Raw genomic sequence first — 16,312 nt, 5'->3', positions numbered from 1 at the left:
TTGAGTGAAATTCCTTGAGTAAGAAAAGAGAGTTTTGATTTGGAATAATGCTCGAGATGAATTCCCTTGGGCAATGATTATGTTGAGCCAGAAAGGAAAAAGTACTCTCTAAGGATAGTGTAATTGAGTGAAATCCTTGAGTAAGAAAAGAGAGTTTTGATTTGGAATAATGCTCGAGATGAATTCCCTTGGGCAATGATTATGTTGAGCCAGAAAGGAAAAAGTACTCTCTAAGGATAGTGTAATTGAGTGAAATCCTTGAGTAAGAAAAGAGAGTTTTGATTTGGAATAATGCTCGAGATGAATTCCCTTGGGCAATGATTATGTTGAGCCAGAAAGGAAAAAGTACTCTCTAAGGATCGTGTAATTGAGTGAAATTCCTTTCATATCGTGCAAAACATCGACGAAAGAAGCTATACCACATATAACAGATATGGGTAAGGAATCTTGCTGGAATAATGCAACAGAGAAAACATTGATACCTGACTCCATAAAAGAAATAATCTGACTATCAAAGCCAGACATTATTTGAGTTGATCATGAAATACAGGCTCAATATAAAAGTTGTTTGATTTCTGTAAACATGTTGCAGCATCCTGCCAATTATCACCCATTTTGGCAATTCTACAGCAATAACAAAGCAGCCCTGGGTACCTCCTGAAACTAAGAAGAGCTAGAGTACAATACGACATCAGCCTGGAGAGGTCCACAAATTTCCAAATGTCGGATGGCTTCTTGTATTGCTTGCCATCACCTACTTTATAGAAACAACGAAGAGATAATGGGAAAACAGTTAAGCACTAACACTATTGGCTGCTCTCTCCTTGCCCAAGAACCGCAAATAACAACTAATTGAACAAATGACAAATGAAGGAAAGAGAGTTTTCTGATCCGAAGGTGATGAAAAGGTCACCTCCCAAAACGCTGTTAGGCGTTAGCTATCTCCTTATCTATATGAGCCAGTTGGTTGCCCAACCAAATAAACATTGAATAACTGCAGAAAATCCTGCTTCTGGAATCTGCTAGCGCACTACAAACTCTATCCAAGGCAACTTCTTAACTATATGAGCCAGCTGGTTGCCCAACCAAATGAACATTGAATGACTGCAATAAACCCTGCCTCTGGAATCTGCTACTGGCTTAATGTAGTGCACTACAAACTCTATCAAGGCAACTTCTTGTTGCCTTCCAAGTTAAGTGTGCCAGCAAGACTATCGGCTAGTTGACTTATTGTGTCAGCTCCAGCACTACCAGGTGGAAGAGGACGCTGTTTACTCTTCTTTTCAACCAAGGACTTCTCCCTCTCATCATAATAGGTGAAATCATCCAAGATAGAGGTATCCGCTTCATAGTTCTTGAAAATTTTCAACATTTCTAATCCCTCTGGCAATTTAACCTGAAACAATCAGAATGAGAAAACAATGTGAAGCAACTGGTAACCCAAAACTATAGGACAAATGAGCCGAGCAAGAGTAAGATTGTTAATTGGCAAGATTTTGAATATTAGCATACAGAAAAGAGGAGAGAAATTTCAAGCAGTCATCATTCAATATATGTAAACTATCCTGAAATAATTTGTGTGATGATAAAGGCAAAAGATCTGGACTAGCTACATTCAAGATAAGCATTATGCATAAAACTTGCAGCTCAAACAGGTGATACACATTGAGAGCTGGGTGATAGTCTTAGACATTAGATAAGAAAGAACACCAGTAGAAGATTACAAGGAGTATAGTAGAAGACATGTACCTGTTGGGAATCCCGGCTGTGAGTCACTGGCTTGTTGTCATTATGTTCCAGAAGTATGTGACGAAACTGACTGTTAGGAACATCCTTAATGACATGCCATTTAACAGGAAATTTCCCACTCCATCGGTCCTGCTGCCAGTACTCCGCGTTGTTCTCAAAATCAATAGGTCCAACCATCTCAGCAACCCCACAAAATTGTCCACTAGCATTGACCTAGAGTTGTATCCAAAAAATAAAATCTCAAAAGTTAAGCATGTCTATCATATAGAAGTGTATCAATATTTTTTAGCAGACATTGGAGTTTACAAATTTTCCAATGATAATGACCCCCAGGCTATGCAATAGAAAAATCAGAAGCGGAAAAAGAAAAAAAAAAACTGAAAGACATTATATTTGGGTGTCCTCCGAGAATAATGACAAATGTTGTCAACTTATATGAACCATTTCCCAGGAGAGTACTGCATTCTTTAAACTAACATGGCAATATAAGTATTGAAGGAACATACCGAAAAAAAGAGAAAAACCGGACAATTAGCATTCATCTCTTTTGCTTCAGCATAAGCAGCATCAAGCTTTCTATTTCCCTGAGGAGTGCTAGCCCAGACACTATACTTGATACTTTTGTGAACATTATCTTCACTGAAAGACTTGATGACAAAGAATTTAGCATGCTCATAATCAGTGACAAATTCAGGCCGATTGTACTGGTCAGGCTGCAAAATAGAAGTTAACTCAACTTCTGTACGAATAACAGAAGACGAGCTATCCTCAATGGAAGCCTTGCTCTTTGGCTTTAATGCCCTTGGTCCTCGGTTTCGTTCACTTGCCATACCAAGTGATTCAGTGGAAATGTTGACAGAATGCCGATCCCTTTCACGTCTTCCACCTCTGTCTGGAGTCAGCCAATTTCTGTGACCAGGTTCCCACAAAGAACTGGACCCACTACCATAGTTCGCACTAGGATAAAGACTGCCTTGGGAATACTGCCTGGATGAGGAGCCCAGTGTAAAACCAAGACCTTGATGTGAAGCCTAGTTTAGATCAAATAAGTAGGTAAGTCATTCATAACAGCAGGAGCTACTGACGATAAACAACTCAAGAGACACACAAGGCAGGTCCTAAGATAACCCTGTATATAATTTTTTATTTCAGATGACAAAAGTCAGTTGCGTTTCCGGGATGGTGCATCTCAGTATTGAAGTTAGGAGAAATAATATATCATCGACTAAATCTCATTTTTAAGGTAGTGAATCGAGTGTCTAATGACCATCATCTAGATTTTGCAGTTATAATATGCACTCATGTTCTTTATTTTGTTGAGTACAATAAGCAGAATGTAAAGAGTAAGAAGGTACATAAGAACATACGGCTATCATTTCGAACCCAATCATTGTGGTTAACATTACTAAAGTAGAATCATTTAAAGGTGGGAGCGAAAGACTAATGCTTCATAATTCCCAAATATTTGTTGTGTACACTAAAACCATCACCGTTAGTTATGTAGCTACTAGTATCATTACTTTTTTTAAAATTACAAAAAAGAGACAACAAATATGACATCTACAAGGAGAAAAAAGATATTATACTGTTTGATAAAAGGGGCCATAAATTAGTGTTGATATCTGTATAAGCATCTTAAAATTCAAAGTAAGAAACTATAGACAGGATTTTATTCACAAGGCCATTTCTAAAGAGATGAAACACATTAGGATCATTTTCTTGGTTTCTTATCGTGCCACCAAATGGGAACAGTTGACAGTTCCAATGCTATTAAAATAAGATAATCCGTTGTTATTTCGAATCTAAGATGAATTTGGATAGGCATCTTCTTATATATAGTGTTGTGCACATGATGTGTCCAATTTATTGGTAATAAGAAGTTTTACTAGTCAAATTATTTCACTGATAATTCACATATATAAGGAATTTCTGTTGAAACTCAAAATATTAAACCATCTGTACAATATAGTATATTCTCATCAGTCCCAAGTATAACCAAAACAAAAGGTAACTTTTAGTTCTACACAAAAGCCCGTCAAAAGTCCTCTTATTTCTCTCCTACAAATAGAATTGCCATACATACCCGTTAATCCTAATGCTATCCTATCAGACATTACCAAACAGGTTACTGATGAGATACATAAGACAATATCGTATTTTCTACTACAAATGATGGAAACATTCAAAAAGCATTCGGATTGGACATATGCCAATATCCAATACTAAAGCTATTGAAAATAAAGGCTTTGAATCTTGTGAATACAAACTTTTAACTAGCTATTTAATGACTTAGCAAAACACCTATGAAGCCTTAGTGATTGTGGCACGAATAATTCGTCAAGATGAGTCCAGGCTACATTGCTAAACCTAGTTGTATCCATTAGCGTGAGGTAAGGTGAAAGTTAAAGAAGGAATGAAATATGTAAAGCCAGATAAGTCATAATTGATAGTTTTAAATGCTATCTTTAATGCCTGAAGTGGTGCTTACCCTTAATTTTTCCGATAAGTTAAAACTTTTCCACTAATGAACAAGCTTACATTGAAATAAGTACAACATAAATCTCTTACTAGGCTATGCACTAAAACTGGGTTGGCTAGTTATTAGGGTAGTATAACTTTTGGTGCATGCAGTAGAATATAATCATATTATGAAAATGATATTTGAGTTGATGAAACACTTATCATTAGAATAAGTAACAGATATTTCCCAATTCATTGCCTCTCTTTCACTCGATTTACCAGTGAAAAGAAAAATGATACAAACCTGCATGGCATTTTGCTCATACGATCCAAGTACGCCAACTGGTGGTGGATATAGTCCCGCAGATGTCATTTGAGACATGTATCTTCCAGAGTCCACGGGGTTAGGTCGATTAGGTAAAGATTGACCAGATCCAACTTCACCTTGGTAATTGTAGAAACCCATGTTGCTGCTTCCTGAAAGCTCACCTCCACCAAACGGTCCAACAGGGATGTAGTAACCTGATCCTGGCCCAAAATGTGTGCCATCAATTTCATGGCCAGTGCTTCCTGGTGCCACCAGATCAGGCTGTGAAGCTGGGAGAGCTGATTGAACATGGGGCAAGCCAGGGGAAACAGGTGGTGCATAGTAAGGTGGAGAAACTGGAATCTGGTGTGAGTATAGCTGACCATCTATCATAAAAGGAGAAAGAGGACTAGCAATGGGGGAGAACTGTCCAAATGCCATCTGTGGATCAAAGCCATAACCAGGAGGGAAAAAGAGTGGATTTTCATTGAACATTCCCTGCAAAGGGTCAAGGAGAAATTAATATTCGGTGACCCACTGTATGGAATATAAATGCTACCACACACAAAAAACTGGAATCAAAACTTACTGGTGGAACAACATGCAAGTTGTTTACGTTGCCATCATTAGATTGTTCAACCCAACTTCCAGTGCCATTGTCGTAACCTGAGCCAGAAGGCAAATAAAGGTTACAGATGGTGAATTCATTGGCAGAAGTACCTTCTAGTGAGTAAAATCTTGTCTTTCACTTCACAAATCACAATCAATGTCAACCATTATTCAAAACTTCAAGTACTGTAGATTTTTGTGTACTGCCCCCATAAAACCAATAGGAGGGGGATGGCGTATAACAAACGAAATCCTAGAATTAAGGTCAAGAAGTACAAAAAAGATGGTGAATCCATTGGCAGAGGTACCATCTAGTGAGTAAAAATTGTCTTTTACTTTACAAATCACAATCAACCATTAATCAAAACTTCAAGTACTGTAGTACTTTTATTTCCATTACCTTCACAATCAAATAAAGCTCAAAACTAGTGATCTGGTAAAGAAAGAGATGGCAAGACGTAGTAACATCAAGAAAATGCAACCAAGAAAAGAGGTTACATTACATTTATCCAATCACATTGCATTGAGATTTTAGTGGAACAAATTGAAATATGTAAAGAGAGAGAGAGAGAGAGAGCAGAAAGCTTGTCAACCATAAAAGATCAAGTCTATTAGAAGTTGAACCAAACAACAAAGACAAGAAAAACTTGTTCGGATTTCACAAAAGCATATTTGCATGCATTAAGCTAGTATCCCAAAAGCATTGAACTATTTTAGAAGTAACAACCTTTTGGTATATCAGAATATCACATGATGTACTACAATGATACACAAGGACCACTTGTAAAAGAGGGAGAAATGATCTACTAAAAACTCATTCTTCGGCATCTTACTGTATTCATGTGAAATTGGGTGAACTGCAACATCAACTTAACATTAGCCACAGGAACTAACCTCCATAGTAAAGACCTTGGTCCTGAGGAGAATATGAATTGAGTGGATAAAAGGTGGGTATAGCTCCAGCTTCAGAGGTAACAGGGTGATCTTGAGCATTTCTTGAAGCCCCAGGGATTGCTGCATCTGGAGAAGCATTTGCAGAACCAATCCTTTCATCTTTGGGTGAAATAGGCTGATAATGGATAAAAACAAAAGTACTAACTGAGTACGTAATTTATGCTGGCAAAACTATACAAAAGATAAATTATAATAACACTGAGGACTATTAGCAGTATACCTGTTCTGCAGCATTATGCGGCTCCACAACTCTTTCACCTATACCCACATCAAACAAGCTAGTTATTTGTCAAAACCAAAACGTTGCAGTAATAACTCAATAATATGTAGATATTTTATAAAAGGTGTGAAAACATTACATGAGAGGACCCTGCTAAATCTAACTTCATTTCACTCACAGGAAAAAAAATTTGACACACACACGCACGGTAGGTCTTAAACAACCCAACTGTCCAATTCGTGGGTAGCTTTATTCATTTACTTGATAAGCAAAAGAACAAAGATGAAGAATGGATTTCACAGGGACAAAATCAAATGATAAATGCAGAGACTCTGCTGTGCAAGGCAATGGGGTAGCAGGATTCTCTCCCAAAGGCTACAATAAGAGAGTAAAACCTCAAACGCCTGTGCTTTGTGGAAAGATTTGGAACTATTGCTAAAAATTTGGATCGCATAATTGGAAATGATGCTCCACTCTAAAGAAAACTTGAAAAAGACAGCCTTTTCATAAATATATTTTCAAAAATTGTTTAAGCATAAAAATGAATCCCAATAATATTTCAATTAAGAATTTAAGATCCCAAGGTGTTCAATTTGTATAAACAAGGGTTTATAGTAGAATTAAGAACTTGTAATATCCCAAATACTTGCAGTAAGCAAACACAAAAGAGATTTTCAACCCAGATCGTCGAGTTAATGATTCTGACCTTTTATTTGGGTTTATTATGTAATCATGAGTTAATGAATGACATTAGAAGATACAAAAAAAGAAACAGAGAGGAGCAATACAGTAAGCAAACACAAAAGGGATTTTCAACCCAAATCGTCGAGCTAATGATTCTGACCTTTTATTTGAGTTTATTATGTAATCATGAGTAAACTTTTATAGTGGAAATGTGAGGGGAGCTGAGGAAGTCGTAGTCCTAGGGTTTTCAAGCAGATCTTCGATTCAGAGGGCAAAATGGTACCAAAACTTAATTTTGACTAGCATTTTGGAATCCTCTCTCGCTGAATCTGTTGGGGGTCATGGTTCAGAAATTCGGACCCGTCAACCAGAGTTGACTTTTTGAATCTTTGACCGTGAGTTAGACTTGTGCTAAAATTAAGAGGATGTTCACCTAAGGCTTTATTGACCACTCTAAATCTATTTGTGTAGTTTGAGATGATCCAGTATCCACAGCCCAAGAGCATAGGTTTTTTTTTTTGGAAACCAGTAATGTTGTATTCCTCACCATTGAGGATATGCAGACTACCTTCAAAAGGGGAACAAAAAGGGGGAGAAACTACTTATAGAGAACCTAAAAGATCTACAATCTCGGATTCCTCTGTCTCTCTCTTTACACCAAAACTAAAAAGATATAATACAATTTCTATTTAACTCTATGAATGGAATTGGACCTATCTTCAAAGGTTCTGCTATCCTTTCCTTCCACACAGTCCACCATATGCAGTGTGGGACTCCACCATTTTTTCTTTAGGATACCTGGATGCCTGCCACCTCCCACCAACAAATATCAGGTAATTTTGTGGTCCTAATCCTAGAATACCTGGCACCTCTCACCAACAACAAGTATCAGGTAACTCTGTCCACCAAAGCTAGGACAAATGGGAAGAAATCAACTAAGTCTGGTTTTGGATTAATCGATTTGGATATTTAGGTTGACTTTTGAACCTTCAAGGCAATCCATGACAATTAACAACCTCAATTCACCTAATAGTTTGCTCCTTGAAATGTATAACTTTTTACGGCCATGTTGTGTAATTCCATATTTTATTTTATTTGAACTTGGTAATGTTGTGTTGTGTAATTCCATATTGGACTTAATACTATAGTAAGTAGGGATGTAGGGCACTAATCTGTTGAACCTTTGGAAATGGATGAATATAAGGTATACAAATTTTGGCTTTTCAGATATCCAAACATTCGTAGTACTGAATCCGATATCCATAAATTTTAAAAATAAAATTTGAAGTCCAATCCATAATCCAAACGAAATATCCAAGAAGTTCAAATTTCAGCTTGGATTTAGGGTTGGCCCAAACTATGCCCACCCACAGTCAAAAGACTATTATGTCCAATTTAAATATTTGGGATATTACATTACTTTTGCAATGTCAAACTGCAGTAGTTACACAATTCAAACATCAACTGTTCAGAGGTAGATGGAGAATTATCCCGGGGGCTATCTGGTGGGCTGTTTGGAAGGAAAGGAATTCAAGATGTTTTGAGAGCATAGAGAACAATGTGCAGAAAGTTAAACTAAACTGCATTTTACTTTTAGTCTTTTGGTGTAATCAGTTATACTCTAATGACACTGTCTCTATTATTGATGTGTTAGACTCAATTTAGACGTAGAGAAGTGAAATCAGGAGTACTCTTGTATATAAGGTTACAGTACGACCCATGTACTGTTTTGTGATATAATACAAAGTTACCAAGTTCAAAAAAAAACAAAAAAAAAAACATCAACTGTTCAGAGGCTCTTAATTTACTTTTTCTGAGATGAAGTTGATCTGGGTGTGATTATACTGCTACCAATTTCTACCCATACTTATCTATTTCACTTTGAAGTCTCTAAAATCGAGCTAGATTCTCAATGACAACAATTCAAGAAAATTCCTATTTATCACATAAAGATGTATTTATGCATGCTGGCAAGTCTCAATAAAGTCATCAATCCTGATAGTATCTCAATGTCATTAAAGGACATGGATGAAACTTTGAAAGTTCTAAGAAGACCCTTGACAAGATCCCAAACAAAGAAATTTCAAGACAAACTCAATGAGCTGCAATTGGCAATTAGTAAGTGTCTTGTGATGGAAGAAAAGCTCCAACCCAAAAAAAAATCTTTGTTCAAGTCTTACATCTATTTAGAGGCCCAAATTGAAGTCCAAGAGGTGGAATGGGCTCAAATCTGCCTTAAAAAGGCGAAAATGCAGCAGCCCAAAACTAGTGTGCGTTTTTACCTAGTTTCTAGAATTGATACTTAAGAGTTGTTTATTTCTATGTTGACTGCATTGGACCAAGTGTGGGCAGCCTTCTATGCCCCTAGAGAATATCACTCCTATTTAATTGTCTTTGACTAGCCCCCTTACTACTGTATAAATTACAACGTAAAGGGGTGCTTTGTTGCTTCATTGTAACTAACATTTGAAGAATATTAATATTGAGTTCTTTTGAACCTGTGTGGCAGATTGCTTTGGGATTTATCTTTCAACCTACCTAGTTCATAGTTCAAGATAATAAGATGACTTCTTCTTTGATATATTTGGTTTCTTCTTGGTATTCTTAGAAGGTGATTAGTACTCATTACTAATAGTTAACATTACTCACAAAGTGTTCAAGATTCGATTCTATGTTTGATTCGTTTCTCAAGTAAAGGCGTTTGGTTTTCATCCAGTAACTAATTCGTTCTTACTTGGATCTTGTCAATCTTTAGAACTTGCTTTCTTGGAAATTCTTGAAGCTAATTCCTTAAATCTTCCGTCATCTTTTAAATTCTTGTTTAGCCTTTTCAATCTGTTTCCTAGTTCTGCTTCTGCATTAATTTAGTTCATACTTTAGTTTTGGGATTCTCATCCTTTGTGTTATTAAATCCAGTGGTCAGTCTCTAAAACTCAATGTTCTCTCATATTCATCCTTACATGGTCATTTTTAAGACTAGAATCAACGATTCCTTCCAAACGATGGACCTAATGTAAGTATACCAATAACAACTAAGATCTAATCCCAACTATTTGTTATTACCAAGAAGCTACAAGGATGTTTTGTTTCAATTTCCATTGTGTTCTGCTCTGAGTTATCGCCAGATTGTTCTGAAATATTTGTCTGTGGGGAAAATTTGTTCATACACCTTTAGGATGACTTCATCCCCTTTCATTACAATGAGTCATAATATACTACAGATTGTGCATCTAATCTCTACGTAAAACATGCCAAACCATCTCAGATTATCATCTTACACGTTATTATCTATGTACTTTAAGAGAAATTGGGTAAAACTGTGATTTTACTTGTTCAGATGTTATAGGAGTACCAACTGATACACTCATACATTTATATGTTTATAAAAATATGCAGTATGTACTTTGTATGGGGTACACATCCAGTCGACAAAGGCAGTTTCACTGATTCAGTGTAGAAAAAATTGTTAGGGTTCTTGCCCCTTTGTCAATTCTGGGATGAGATATTAGTGAGGGACGACAATCATAATCTTGTTGCATATCTTATCATACTAAAACTACACATCATGATTTTTAAATGATAACAATTCTTCAGAAATCACCTTCAATAGATGATACCCATACAAAATTCCATTAAAACAACTTACTGTAACAGAAGTCCTTGTAATTATTTTTTGAGATACCACAAAGGGTCCTTGTAATTATAGCCAACTTAACAAGATAGAACCCTCCCCAGAGGTAGGGGTATGGTCTGCATACACCCTATCATCCCCAGACCCCAATTGTGGGATTTCACAGGGTATGCTGTTGTCAACAAGATACAACCTAAAAGAACCCATATAATCCTTTCTGGAAATCTTGAAAGAGAAACCAATCCCTTGCAAGACCAAGAAATAAAGATCCCACTCATACAATCAGACAAACAGCAAAGGGCGAGCTTTACTATTTCAGTGACCCAGTATACAAATTCCAGAATAAAAAAACATTTTTACAAAAACGCAAAGGGAAGCACTTTGTGCATAGGACTAATCCTATTTGATCATCAAACAACACCCAAATGAATCTTCAAATCAACAAGATAAAACAAGGTCAGCACAAGCAGACTCCATCCAAAACAGAACCTCGTAATCAAGGTCTCTCTATATCGAAAAATTCATTGAAAAATACCCTCCCTCACTTCCTTTAAACCATAGATCCACTGTTGATACAGCATAAACCACAAAAGTAAAAGGGATAAGAAATGTACAAACCTGAAGATGATATAGAAGTGAATGGATCGATGCTCTGCTGATTGGTATCCTCCATCAATTGAATTGAAAATGGAATCGAGGATGATTTTGAGAAGTAAGATACGAAAACCCCAAATCCCCAATTCTCTTATTCGAATTGAAGAATCAAAGAGAAAAGGGGAGATTTTGCTTCGCGGGAGGGTTTGAAATGAAAACAATTAGACATAAAAAAGGGGTTTAGGGTATTTACTTCCCACAACCTCCAACTTACCGTTTCACTTCTCACTTTCTATTCTACATAATCCAAAATGGTCAAAAATAATTTTTAACTTATTACAAATGCTATTGTCACAATCTTATTCATTCACACTCTATCATTGAGTGCATTTGTCTTTTTTTTATATAAAATATTTAATAGATTTAAATAATTAAACTTTATAACAAATGTTAATTTTTTCAAAGGTTTCTACAAAGATGACATCTCAGTGTTTACCACCAATATTATTATTATCTTCCACATTATCAATTACCATCCAGATGGAGTCAATATTGTGGTTATGGATTCGATATAATTGATCGTTTAAGCTTATTTGTGTTAAAATATGACAACTCAATTGTAACACTCTGTAGATTTGGGATAGATTTGAACCATCAAATTTCGTATAATTCGACTTGTTTTATAATAAATCACATGTAAGCATATGTTAAAGTTGATGTCTTAGTATGTATTAGATGGACAATAAGGATTGAAGTTGAAGAAAACTGAAAATATTAAGTTTGGGAAATATGTGTCAACATGAAATTGACACACAAATCACGAAATTGCATACATACCACATGTTAGGTCGTATGTGACATATTGAGAAGTCAAATTTTGAAGCTATAATTTTGGAGTGCGGAACAACATACGAGTCACATATTGGACATATACGATCCACATGTTGTGTCATATGTCGAAGCCTAGGTTAATTTTAATATCAAGTCTCTAAAGTTGACATGCACGGGTCAAATATGGATTGTACATGGACATACAAATTGCATGTCAAACACACATTGAAGTATTATTTTATAAATGGAAAAGAGCCTAAACTGCCCTTCAACTATTTGAATTGGTATAAAACTACTCTTCGTTAACCTTATGGCTCTCAAATACCCTTGACGTCAATTTTTTGGCTAAAAAATACTCTTATTTCTAACGGTCCACACTCATAAGGTGGATGTGAGAGAAATATTTTACCAAATTTCATAGTTTAAGGGTATTTTAGGTCATTTTTCATTAAAATAATTTATTTAATATATGAGGTCATATGATTGACTTGATTTTGAGTTTCATAGTAAAATCACCTCCCCCTCTCCCACTTTCTCTCTCTGCCACTTTTTTTCTTCTTGGATCTTTTTCACCATTTAAATTTTTTTTTTTTTTAAATTTTCAACAAAACAAGGGAGAAAAAAGAAGGAAAATAATGAGGATGTTCATATAGTTCAATAGAACATAATTAAATAGCATTTTTTCTCTTGTGTGTACCCAAAATTCAAAATAATCTACTCTTATTCCCACCCCTACCCCACCATGATGACGATATAAATTAAAAGAATATGAACATGTAAGTTCATTTCAAGTTTGAGTCTCCGATATCCTAATCAAGAATAAGAGATTAAAAAATAATAAAAAGAGGGAATAAACAAGACAATTGGATAACTAATAGAAAATTTTATACTTATAAAAATAATATTCATTTTTTAGATGGACATTCAAACACGAATTTTAGATAAATTCCAAGTTATGAGTTGGGTTATAATAAATTGAGTATTGATTTAAAATAGGTCAATAGAAAGATATCATAAAATTAATAATCTTTTGAATATTATTTTCAAGCATATTGGTCAAAATATGAATTATATGTGGTTTTTTATTATTTATTTGAGAAGAGCTTAAATTTGGACCATAAATATGTAATGATTTTACTTTAGGGGAGCTGTTAAAAATAATATGAGCCAAATGGTTAATATCAAGGGTATTTTTGAGCCTAAAGGTTGACGTCAGGGGTATTTGGGAGCCGAAAGGTGGATGGAGGGTAATTTTTACCAATCAGAATAGTTGAGAGGCATTTTAGGCCCTTGTCTGTTTTATAAACCAATTGAGATTTTCAAAAAACCTCCACAAAAATAATATGATATTTTTTACACTATAAAGTTTAAAGATATTTTTTCTATGTTCATATGTGTAGTCTAAGATTAAAAAATTCACAATTATTTTCAATTATTTAACGGCATGTCCAATTAAACAAAGGTCTAATAATTTTGTTTGATCTTATTTTTAACACTGAATAAATATTTGAATCTTAATTAGTAATCCCTCATCGTTATGGAGGAATGGTTAATGAAAGAACTCGGACAAGAAAACCTTTGGAGTAGTGAGTTAAAAAATTCAAGCTAGGAGAAATTCAGATGAATATGAGCAAGGCGAGATCTAGGGAAATTCGGGGAAGGATTGGGTAAATGTCTAAGCTTAAGTTAGTTTTTCTATTGGCTAAGACGATGCTAAGGAGTTCAAGGACTTTTCTTAAGTGAATTCGGGTGAGTAGAACTTTTGATACTTAACTTAACGTGAAGTGATTGGTTTGAAACGTCAAAGTTTGAAGGTGTGTTGCGAAATAAACATTTTTGGGAGATTTCGAGTTTCTGTCCATGTAAGCCACCATAGCAGGTACACACCGCTATAATGGTGGAATTAATTCCCGCTATAGCAAAAGCTCCTGCTACAAAGCCACCACTATTAGCGGAATTGAACCGCAATAGCGGGGTTAGTCATAGTTAATGCAAAAAATTCTCCAAAACCGCTCATTATTCTACAATCATATTTTGGGAAAAATCAAGGGCAACTTAGGGTGAAATTCAGCGGGTTTTTCATCAGGGACCTCGTAAATGTAGGTAATTCATTTTCCCAATTTGGTACTTTGATTTCTAAGTATTAGATGCGGTATTTTTGGCCCTAGGGGAGGGTTTGGGTTCATCCTAAGGTAGGAAAATCTGAGTTTATGAGAATTTTGGAGTGTAAGATCATGGGTTGTTTATAAAAATATTTGTTCTTGATTTATTTATCGTAATTCATTAATGTAACCATGGAATCAGTAGTTTTAGGTGAATAAATTGTGGGAAAGCCCTAAATTGAGTGGGATGATCATGATTTTGGCATGGGCTTTTTCTAATCGGGGTGTATTTAAGCCATTTGGGTCCGATTATGTGTTATGTTAATTGTTTATTGACCAAGAACAAGCTACGTATTACAACAAGGGGAAAGCTCAAGTGTAATAGACACTACTAAAAAACTGCCAAAAAATGATGGCTAATAGCGACGAACTGCGTCGCTTTTTAGGTCAAAATCGACGGAAAAGCGACGCAGTCAAGTTCGCCACGTTTTGGCTTGAGGTTTTTCAAAAAGCGACGGAATGCGTTGCTTTCTGATTTTTTTTCAAGAAAATATTTTGAATAAGTCCGTCACATTTTTTATATTTGTAATTTTTTTAATTTCCAAAAAGCGACAAATTATGTCGCTTATTTTTAATTTTATAATATTTTTAAATCTTGAAAAGTGACGGACAAGGAGACACCGTCCGTCGCTTTTCTGGAAATTAAATTTTGAAAAACCCAAAAAACGACGGACTAAAGGACTCTTTCCGTCACTTTTCTTGTTTTTTTAGAAAAAAATGCACAAAAGTGACGGACAAAACCACCCTGTTCGTCGCTTTTTCTGCTTCTGCTGCCCACCTGCAAATTAAATTAAATTCGATTCAAATTAATTTAGCCCAATAAAAAATAAAATAATAAACATCCCACACAAGATATAAAATAACAAACTTAAATTAATCTTCAAAACACGAGGCCGGAAAACGGACCGCAGCGCAACGACTAGAACTCGTGTTGTAACACCCAAAAAAAAAATTGAACTAAGACTCGAACCGTTCTTCGTAGTGAGTGAGATTTTATCAAGGAATTAAAAATTTCTTAAGTGTTAAGGTCACTAGATGTATAACCTTGAGTTCCAAAAAGAACTAAATTGGAAATAGCAAAATCTGAAATTTTGCAAGTTATGCTTAAATTATGAGTTTTGGGTCAACTTCAAATGACCATAACTCTCAGTACAAGATAAGTTAGATGACATACAATATAGTTAATGAAAGGTCTTCGAATTATATTTCCAACGCCACCAGGTTTGCTAGGTTGAGGTCGGATGAGGGAGATATGCCCGTTTGAAGTCGAGCTGCCAATTAAGAAAAATTGTTTGAAAATATGAGGGGTATTTTGGTCTTTTCCTTACCCAATCAAATTTAAGCATTTTTAGTAAAATTTTAGGAGTCTAAATTGATTAGAATTAGTTTCATTCATCCCCAAAAGCGTTTAGGTTTTTAGAGAGAAGATTCAAGAGGAGAAAAAAATTCAAAGTTTCAAGCGTTCGTTCAAGAAATTCAAGATTTCGCCTAGAACCTAATTCTTTGAGGTATGTAAGCTTCCACAGTGTTGGGTTCATTTACCCACACGCCAATCATGAGGTTCTCTTGCGAATCGATCCATAAATATTGAGCAATTTAATTTCTTGATGAGTTTTTGATAAGTGTTCTTGAAGTTTCCTTATCGATTATGTTTTGATGTAAGATTCTACCTGGGTCAACTTCAAACGACCATATATCTTAGAACATAAAGAGTTACGTGAGACATAACCTATTAAATTAAAGGTATTTGAATCTACTTTCCAACGCCACCAATTTTCGGGTCAATCCAATTTCTTAGTAAAAAGTTATGACTATTTTAGTAACCTATACAGTGCTGTTACGAATTAGCCGACGGGGAAATATTAAAAAGGGTTGTTTTTATTTTTTTACATCCAAGAAAATCCTAAACGAATTTCTTGACTAATAAAAGGCTCAAAACAATCAGATTTTCATATTTTAATCCATCATTCTCTTTATCTCAAACCCTAAGACAAAATCCTAAGGAAAAATCAAAGTAGAAGACCCCATTCAAGATTCTTTCAATCTTTTTCAAGATTCTTCTTCAAGGTAAGTTTTTCTCCAAGAATTCCATTCTTTCTAACTCAAGTTCC

At 35.2% G+C, this 16,312-nt stretch overlaps 1 protein-coding gene across 1 annotated transcript; it reads right to left on the bottom strand.

Moving 5' to 3' along the window:
• Positions 1–456: 456 nt before the first annotated feature.
• LOC102602201 (uncharacterized) lies at positions 457–11,485 on the bottom strand. Its single transcript, XM_006338064.2, has 8 exons — positions 11,233–11,485; positions 6,300–6,337; positions 6,020–6,194; positions 5,106–5,182; positions 4,514–5,014; positions 2,256–2,780; positions 1,750–1,962; positions 457–1,396 (listed from the first exon to the last, which is right to left on the bottom strand). The coding sequence occupies exons 1-8, from the start codon at positions 11,285–11,287 to the stop codon at positions 1,166–1,168; spliced, it is 1,815 nt and encodes a 604-aa protein (XP_006338126.1). The 5' UTR covers positions 11,288–11,485; the 3' UTR covers positions 457–1,165.
• Positions 11,486–16,312: the final 4,827 nt, after the last annotated feature.

The sequence above is a fragment of the Solanum tuberosum genome, unplaced genomic scaffold, assembly GCF_000226075.1.
Source record: "Solanum tuberosum cultivar DM 1-3 516 R44 unplaced genomic scaffold, SolTub_3.0 scf00002, whole genome shotgun sequence".
NCBI classification, from domain to species: Eukaryota; Viridiplantae; Streptophyta; class Magnoliopsida; order Solanales; family Solanaceae; genus Solanum; species Solanum tuberosum.
The sequence above is the reverse complement of the archived record's forward strand: the minus strand, read 5'-3'. Positions and strand labels throughout refer to the sequence as shown.